The following is a 9,837-nucleotide window of genomic DNA, read 5'->3' on the forward strand; positions in this document are numbered from 1 at the left end:
GCACTGTGGGAAGACGACAAGCCGGTGGAGGGAGTATGATGCTCTGGGCAATGTTCTGCTGGGAAACCCTGGGTCCGGCCATTCATGTGGACATCAATTTGACACTTGTCACCTCCCGAAACATCATTGCATACCAGGTACATCCCTTCATGGCAATGGTATTCCCTGATGACATTGGCCTCTTTCAGCAGGATAATGCGCCCTGCCACACTGCACACATTGTTCGGGAATGGTTTGAGGAACATGATGAAGTGTTCACGGTGTCGCCCTGGCCTCCAAATTCTCCAGATCTTGATCCGATTGAGCATCTGTGGGATGTGCTGGACTGACAAGTCCGATCCATGGCGGTTCCACCTTTCAACTTACAGGATTTTAAGGATCTGCTGCTAATGTTTTGGTGTCAGCTACCACAGGACAACTTCAGGGGTCTTGTGGAGTCCATGCCTCGGCGGGTCGGCACTGTTTTGGCGGCACACGGAGGACCAACAGCATCTTAGGCAGGTGGTCATAATGTTTTGGCTCATCAGTGTATCTGTGTATGTGTGTGTGCACGTGAAAGTTGCTGCTGTTCACTGCTACCTCCACATGTGGGTGGGTTTCAGGAGAGGATAAGGGGACCTACCAGGTCTTAACGTATCCACCTCCATGTGTGCATGCATGCGTGTGCGTGCGTGCTTGTCAACTACCCAAAAGGTGGTGGTCCGCGAGTACCAGCTCCTTGTGCTTACTCCTTTTACTCATGGCTGCAACGTTGATCCTGATAAGGTTAAATGTAAGTGTAGAACGCTCCTGTTATTTTTTTGTAGTTGTTGGCTCTATTGTGCCAACACGGAGCTCTTGTTTTTTTTTTGCAGCTGTGGGGATCACTTCAATCCACATGGAGGCACTCATGGGGAGCCAGCAGATGAGAACAGCGTAAGTCAATTTTGCTGGGTGTTGAGAAGCCTCAAGGATGTTAAGTTGTTTTTTTTTCATCAGCAATAATGAGTGGCCTGGCTTGGCAGTGTTCCATGTGCATATCAAAGATCTTAACATTCCAGAGAAATGGAATTGGTTCACAAGCCTCACAATCAGTACAGAGGTCCCATTGGATAAAATGGAAATGTTGAAAAAGAAAAGTGTTGAATATAGCGAGCGTTTTTGTGAATCTAATCGATATGAGAAACGCGATTGAATGAGACTCACCATTATTAGAAGAGAAGACGAAGAAGATGAAGGAGGAAGCGTTTTCGTTTGAACGTAAATTGAAATCGGCCCATCTATCCTCCCCTTACTCAACTATCTCGTCATGTTTGCAAATTGCTTCGCATCTGATCGATAAAAAGATGAGGATCAGAATTGATGGCGAGTAATACCGTGCCTTCAGAAAGTATTCACACCCCTTGGCTTTTGTCACATTTTGTTGCGTTACAGCCTGAATTTAAAATGGATTAAATATATTAAAAAAAAAAAAATTCACCGATCTGCACAAAATACCCCAAAATGACAAAGTGAACACATGTTTTTAGAAATTTTACAACTTAATTAAAAATGAAAAGCTGAAATGTCTTGCAACAAGTATTCAACTCATTTGCGGTGACACTCAAAATTGAGCTCAGGTGTGTCCATTTTCCTTTGATCATCCTCAAGGTGTCTCTACAACTTGATTGGAATCCACCTGTGGCCAAGTAAATTGATTGAACATGATTTGGAAAGAAACACACCTTTCTATTTGAGGTCCCACAGTTGACAGTGCATAACAGAGCAGAAACTCCACCATGAAGTCCAAGGAGCTGTCTGCAGAACTCCGAGATTGAATTGTGAGGAGGTATAAATCTGGGGAAAAGTATAAAAAAAATTTTAGAGTGTTAAAATTCCCAAGAGCACAGTAAGCTTCATCATTAGGAAATGGAAAGATTATGGAACTACCCTGACTCTTCCTAGAGGTGGCTATCCGACCGAACTGAGCAACTGGGCAAGAAGGATCTTGGTCAAGGAGGTGATCAAGAACCCAATGACCACTCTGATCGAACTACAGTTCCTTAGCTGACATGGGAGAACCTGATGGAAGGACAACAATCTCTGCAGTATTTCAAAAATCCAGGCTTTATGGGAGAGTGGCTCGACCAATGATCTTCACGATTGATTGAGTGGGGGCCACTTTTGCCAATAAGACATGAGTGTGAGAGCCGCCACACTGCCTGCAGGACTCCATAATGGCTGCTATTAGGCCCTGCTTCCACATATTCTTCTGTGTTGTGGTTAACTGGGCTGCAAGCATAATTGTTTGTTCACCGCAACCATATCCTGATGTCGCTGTATTACTTTTAAGCTTCACGTTGGAACACTCATTTGAAACCATTGGGTCAATTTGAGAGCATTTATGGTGGATTAAGATGGGCTATTTTCACATTTGTGTATTATCGGCCACACTTGAGGCCACCAGTGGCTTACGGGCTGTGCAGTGAAGAACAGGGGGCGAGACGGAAACCACTCCTGAGAAAAAGGCACATGACAGCACGCCTGGAGTTTGCAAAAATGCACGTGAAAGACAGAGAATGAGGCAAAATATTCTGTGGTTTGATGAGATGAAAATTGAATTATTTAACCTGAATGCAAAGCGCTACGTCTGTCAGAAACCGAGCACAGCTCATCACCAATCTAACAACATCCCAACCATGACGCATGGTGGTGTCATCATCATGCTTTGCAGATGCTTTTCAGCGGCAGAGACTGGGAGACTTAAAAGAATAGAGGGAACAATGAATGGAGCCGAATGCAGGCAAATCCTTGAGGAGAACCTGCTTCAGAGTGCAAAAGACCTTCGACTGCGGCGAAGATATAAGTTACAACAGGACAATGATCCCAAGCATACAGCAAAAGCAACACTGGAGTGGCTTCAGAACAAGAATGTGAAAGTCCTTGAGTGGCCCAGGCAAAGGCCAGACTTGAATCCCATTGATAATCTGTGGAAAGACTTGAAAGATTACTGTTCACCGACGCTCCCCATCCAACTTGACAGAGCTTGAGCAAATCTGCGAGGAAGAATGGGAGAAAATCCACAAATCCAGATGTGCAAAGCTGATACAGACATACCCAAGAACACCCAAAGCTGTAACCACTGCCGAATGCGCTTCGACAAAGTATTTACTCAAGGGGTTGACTACTTATTGACCCAAGACAATTCAACTTTTCATTTTTAATTGATTTGTAAAAAAAATTCTTCAAAAAACATGTTTTCACTTTGTCGTAATGGGGTACTTTGTGTGGATCGGTGACAAAGATTTAAATATAATCCAGTTTAAAAATTCAGGCTGTTGCACATCAATATGTGACAAAATCCGAGAGGTGTGAATATTTTCTGAAGGCACTGTACGTACAAGCGTATAAATTCCTTATCGGACAATTGTTGATGGACGGATGCATGCAGGCATGCTTTAACGAAGCTCTCTTTACACTGAAACACCACCCCAAATCCCCCCCACCACCATTTTCACTCACGATTTGGGGTGTTGTACAAGGAGAAGGTGTTCATGATTGCTATTTCCGACCCAGTAGGTCACACGATGTCGTGATGTGAATTTTTAATTCATATATTGTATTGTGACTGAAAAAGCAAGGAATTACCACAAAGCATGACGTAGATTGGAAAAATATTCTCTGCATCATTTGAAGCTCGTTGTTTGTGCTGCTGGTGAGACGGTCAAGGTGGGGGAGGGGGGTAGTGAGAGAATTTTGTAATAACTTACTGATTGGTGTGCACAAGTCGAGTACAATCGATCGTTTCTTCACGTGCACGTGTCTTAACAGGACCGGTTTGCTAAAAGTGCTGGTTATATTTTTGTCTGTTCATCCTGACATGAGTGGACTGTAAATGACATGAAGAGGGAAGCTATTTATCACACGGCTTGGTTGGGTTTCGAGCTCTCAATGCTGGGGCCTATCTTTCATACAAGATAATGCAAGGGAACTCCTTCACAGCATGCCGGAGATCTTGGAAACATTTTGGCAGATGAACATGGAAGTGCATCATTTCGGATGACGTCCGACAAGATACATGTGAGTATGAGCTGCTGTGCATCGCTCATTAGTGATTAACATTTCTTGTTTGATTGTTTTTTTTTTCCTTTTTCAAGAGGAGACGGGAGCGATGTCACAGAACCTTTCCCTTGCCTAAGGCTGAGGCCACACCAACCGATTTCTTCCAACGCAACGCCACTGGACGGTCGTGGGATAATCGTAGGAAATTGTTGAAAGTTGCAATGGCTATGATGCACCAGGCCACACCAACCTCCACTGAAGGACCGGCGTCATGGGTTCCACCATGAAAACCAAGTTGGCGAGCAATTATTGTTTCCTCTGGTGCACGTCAAAAGTCCAGTAACAGGAGAACAATGAAATGGCACGGGCAAATTCTCGCCAGAAGAAGTGTCTTGTAATTTTGTTGGTTTTGCTCGTCAGGCAGACGTGATGACATGAGAGTAATGGGAAGGTGTGGATCAAGCGTTGACTTCTGCGGCATGAAGGCCTTCATTTTAGAAATGGTTTGCATTAGCTTCGGACATGATATCATACAAAGCAAGTTCCCCCCTGCCATAGCTGAATCATGTCATCCTCACAGTCTTCAGCCCAGAAGTTCACCATTTGGTTCAGGAAGTTGTGAGCCAGTGCTGCTTTTTGATTGGCTCAGCAGGAACACATTCGTCCAGTTGCGTCGTGTGGGCATCCACACTAACAGATGAAAACCAACTACAACCAATCAAGATCGACCAGGTTCAATTGGTGACGCAACTGATGCGACGCAACTGAATTTACACGACCGGCCATCTACACCAACCGATTGACAAGACCGTCCATTTGCGTCGCGTTGAGAGAAATTTGTTGGTGTGTCCTCTGCGTAAAAAGTTGTCTTGTTTGCTTGTTTAAAAAGTTGCTCACACTCCAACAGGTGTGGGACATAATTGGCCGTTCAGTGGTGGTGACCGAGAGGGAAGATGATCTTGGGAAGGGAAATCATGAGTTGTCTCTTGTGACAGGAAACTCTGGAGAGGGGTAAGTGCACTTCCATGTTCACTCGATAATGTTTCTTGACAAGTCAATTTGCAGTTAAGTCAAATAAATATCAAAATCTTTAGTTGGCACTGGAGTTAATTTTACACCCGACCCCCGACCCTCCACAATGCTGATGCAGGTCCCCAAATGGGCACATGACTGCTGCAGTAATCATGTTTCACTTTTGTTATCCCCTTTATTTTATTCGTGCCCCAGTGTTTTTCATTTCGTTCCACATTCTGCAATCTTGATAATTGCCTTCTGTACAGGTTTATCGCCATAAGGCGGGAGTGGGTGCATTGTTGAGCATAATTAGTCATTGTCAATAACTACATGTTCTGTGTTCATCCTCCCTTCCACATGTCACTGTTTAGTATTTATCTTAGAACTTTACAGTCTGTGATTGTGATCTTTTTCATTTTCATTTTTATTAAATTGTTCATTTAGTGTTCCGTTGCCATCTTTGTTTATCATTCGGTGGGAAAGATCCATCGGCTTCGCAGCAAACCATTAAATTTTGGGGGTGAACGGAAGGATCCACTCATGGTTTGTATTCGGCTAATCACTGTTCAGTTATTATTGGGTTGTTTGCCCCAGCGTATACTGCATCACGAAACAGTCATATAGATGTTACAATACCATATAAATGAAACACAAGTTAAGTGAACCTTTGGCGTTGACCTTTCTTAAATGATGTAACCTCGGATTATTTTTCCCAAAACGTCACAATTTACAGGACATATGTTTCTCCATATTTCTAGCAAGTTTGATTATGGGCTTTCTTGGACTATACAAGTTATGGCCAATTGTGTGACATCACATTGGTGGAAATGGACCAATTTGGGCGAATACACATTTTGCCAAATGATGGAACAGTAAAAAATAAGAAAAAGAGCAATCGGAGATTGCAGACCCTCGCCAGGACTTGTTTTGTGTGTTGTTTGTGTTCTGGTGTGCTACGTAATTAATAAGAGACATAATTAGAACTGCCACTTTATAACTGCTGGCAGTGATGACCGGTTCAGCCATTTCAGAGAAGATTTTTTAAAGGTTTTTTTTTTTCCCCAAAAAACAATATGGCTGCCGAATCACATGACCGATGATGTCATCAAAAAATTTTGTTATTAATATGTTTTGTTGTTTTGTAATTAATGTCAATTTGCCAAAAAATAAACATTGATCATCAAAATTTTTTATCCCTGGATGACACTATAAAAATTTCATACTGACCGGATGTGGCGTTCTACTTATGCAGTTATAACATTGTAATGAAGGTACCGATGACGTCATAAAAAAAATCACACCCATTCCCCATGAGGAGTACTTGCTATGTGCCAAGTTTCAATCTTTTCCTTGGTGCGGTTTCAGAGATAGAGGTCCAGTTTTTTCCCGTTTTTTCCAACATGGCTGTCACACCAAGTGTCCTATGATGTCATAATTATCAATAAAACATTCTACATGAGCAGTCGCACTGATGGTGAAAATTTGTCTCAGTCCGACTCGTAGTTGTGGAGAAAAACGCAAAAGTTCTGTGTGGACAAACAGACAAACAAACAGATGGACCCAAATGCAATACCCTCTCCTTCGGCGAGGGTAAAAATATAATTTTGGAAAATATCTAAAATTTTCATCACCAATAGGTCGTTAGGCCCAGGAGGGAAGAGTGGGATTGAACTGATTCCACAGGTCGAGGGAAGAGTGGGATTGAGCTGATTCCACAGGTGGTTTCATCTGAACCCGTCCATAACGGAAGAGTGGGACTGAACTGATTCCACATTATGGAATCGATGAAAAAGACATAAAGAGCATTATCCAGAGCTCATTTACGTTGATTCGGAACACGACTTAACCCAGGGCATTACGTTCGGCACTCCAGCCTCCCCTGAGAGAGAAGATAAAAAGATTATTTTCAGAGCTACATGCTGATTGCTCAAGTGAAGGAAGTCGACAAGGCAGGAATCATTTGATTTTGATTTTTGTTTTTATTTCGTAATCTACTTGTTTTGCTCTAGCTTGTTATTCTTCTTCTTTGGTTCCATCATTACCGAAGGTGGACGGAGGTTATGTTTTCACCCATGTCTGTCTGTCTTTGTTTGTTTTGTATGCAGGATATCTTAAAAAGTTGTAGATGGATTCAGATGAAATTTGGTGGGCACATTGGGTGTGTAAAAGGAAGAAATCATTAGATTTTGGTGAAGATCGAACTGCAGATCTGGATGCTGGAATTTTTTTGTGATTCTTTGCCATTGAGAGATCGAGCCCAAAACGATATTTAGCAATGATATCTCAAAAAGTTGTGGACAGATTTGGACAAATCTTGGTGGGCAAGTTGGGTATGTGACAAGGACAAAATGATTAGATTTTGGTGAAGATCTGACTTCGGATCCGACTACTCAAATTTTTAAAGTAATTCTTCACCGTTGATAGGATAGGGTTCACTTCACTGCTGTAGGATAGGGCCAAAAACTGCAGATAGTACGATATCTCAAAAAGTTATGGACGGATTCCGATGAAACTCGATGGACAGGTTTGGTGTGTCAAGGAATAATTCAAATTTGGTTTCACAATATATTGAAGCTTGTTTTCATTGTTATGAGAAGCAGCAAAGGAATTGGAATGACTGTTAATTGGTGGTGAAACATCTTGCAATTCTGTACAAACAAATTTTAAATGTTTCATAAAATGTAGTTTCTCTTGATTTTCACCAGAGTAGTATCAACTAACGTTTTGAGTGAGTTTGGTATCGGAAAGCAGTTTTGCATCGCCAGCAATGAGTGCAATACACACCCCCATTGTATGACGTGAAAATGCCAAGTTCGGATCAAAAAATCTTATAAAAAGCAGAAAAAGATTGTTCATTTTGGTTGTCTCTGACAAGCAAAAGACTGTTGAGCAAAAATGCTTTCATCGAAGTGATTTGTCACCATCATTTGACAAAGGTATACCGCAGCCAACACAAACCTCTTTCAAATGATATTGGATGTTTTTTTCGTTGTATCACATTGTCTGAGATTAAATAGAAGTATATGGGAGGCCGAGAACAACCTTCAAGAACGACGTCACCTAACCTCGAAAATTGCTGATCTTTCCAATTGCGATCATGAACCGAGGATGGTCAATTTTCTTTGCATGAATATAATTTCAATTTTTTAAATGATGGACTTAAAATTATATGTCAAAATGTTGATGTTTATTTAATGGTTCTTTTATCCTTCCTTTAAAATCAAATTTGCATCAGCAAAAAATGACTGCATGAGCTCCTCAAATAATATGGAACCCCAATTTGCTTTCATGACTGCTGACAATTTCTCCATTCCTTGCCCTGCACTTGTTTCTCTTTTCATCTGCCTTTACCTCCCCCACTCCCCCCCCCCTTCCTCGGCTCTCTTGAAACTCACCTTTTGCCACTCCTTGTAGCGTGGCCTGGGGCATTATTGCACGCTCAGCAGGACTCTTCCAGAACCCCAAACGTATTTGTACATGCGACGGTGTGACGTTGTGGGAAGAACGGGAGAAGCAAATTGCTGGGAAAGGCGAACAGCACAAGCCTGCCACGATGCTGGCCAACCTCTAGGTGCTTGGAATGTGAGACCCCGACCTCGAGACTTTGTTCAACACCGCAGACAGAACTTGGCTGCTTGCAACCCCCGCTGCTGTAGGAATTTATTTTCAGATTAATTTGATGTTGAACACTGGGAGGTTGCAAGGTAAAGGAACAATTATACCCTTATTTTCTTAATAACATACCATATTGCGGAAATAGAATGCCCATCAACTCGATGAATTTGTCATGTCTTTCAGGAATTCATGTGCAAAACTAGTACAATTACATGCTATGTATATTGCAGACAAGATCAAATAGTTTTGTAAAACAGCAGCAACAATAATGTACATTGCATTAACTAGCGGGCACCCCCGCCCTCCGGGCCGGAGTCCCCTTCGGTGCGCAATGTATTGCGGAGCATTCTTGGAAATGCACTTTATAATTGTCATTTTTGAAAGAAATTTTATTGATCACAACATATCATAAGTACTCTATATCATAATTTTGAGAAGGTTCCATTATATTATGAAGAAGAAAGATGACCTGCAATAGCGGCTACCACCAAAGGTGGTGCTATTTCCGACACACACACACACACACACACACACACACACACACACACACACACACACACACACACACACACACACACACACACACACACACACACACACACACACACACACACCTATATATATATATATATATATATATATATATATATATATATATATATATATATATATATATGTATATAAAATATAATATATTGTATGTGTGTGTGTTGTGGTGGTATTATCTGTCATGAGATGAAGAAAGCATTGTTCACATGATTCACTTTCTATTCTTGCCTGAAAATATTGGGACATTTGTTTAAATATTTTTTTTCCTCTGCTGTGGACTCTCCTTTGCTCTTGCTTGTTGTCTCTGCTTTGCCTTTGTCACCAATCTATCAGCTTTATTGGCATATTTGATAGTTCTTCCCATTTTCTTGGAGGAAAAAAGAAATTATGATTTTGTACTTACAAAGAATGAAATAAAAAATTTATTGGTGACACGGTTGACCATTTTGTGTCCAGGGAGTCAAATAAACATTGAATTCTCAAGGATAGCAGCGCAATCAATATCGTAATAATCGCTGTCGAAGGTAGCAGAATCGAGAGGAATACGATGAATCACGAAGTGAGGGAAGCATGTGATAGGGAACCCGGGAGTCATTAGGAGGAACCTAGATGGGATTTGGAAACCCTCAAACCCATCCA

At 41.7% G+C, this 9,837-nt stretch overlaps 1 protein-coding gene across 1 annotated transcript in view; it reads left to right on the top strand.

Annotated features, from left to right (window-relative positions):
- The window catches only part of CCS (copper chaperone for superoxide dismutase), a 34,674-nt gene extending 25,044 nt beyond the window's left edge, over window positions 1–9,630 (top strand). Inside the window, exons 5-8 of the mRNA XM_085889639.1 lie at window positions 855–915; window positions 3,961–4,038; window positions 4,928–5,031; window positions 8,449–9,630. Coding sequence (XP_085745765.1) covers window positions 855–915; window positions 3,961–4,038; window positions 4,928–5,031; window positions 8,449–8,605 — 400 coding nt within the window. The 3' untranslated portion in view covers window positions 8,606–9,630. The remainder of the gene's footprint in view (window positions 1–854; window positions 916–3,960; window positions 4,039–4,927; window positions 5,032–8,448) is intronic.
- Window positions 9,631–9,837: the final 207 nt, after the last annotated feature.

This window comes from Eptatretus burgeri, chromosome 7, assembly GCF_056783735.1.
Source record: "Eptatretus burgeri isolate ZD-2024b chromosome 7, Ebu_testis_v1, whole genome shotgun sequence".
Classification (NCBI taxonomy): domain Eukaryota; kingdom Metazoa; phylum Chordata; class Myxini; order Myxiniformes; family Myxinidae; genus Eptatretus; species Eptatretus burgeri.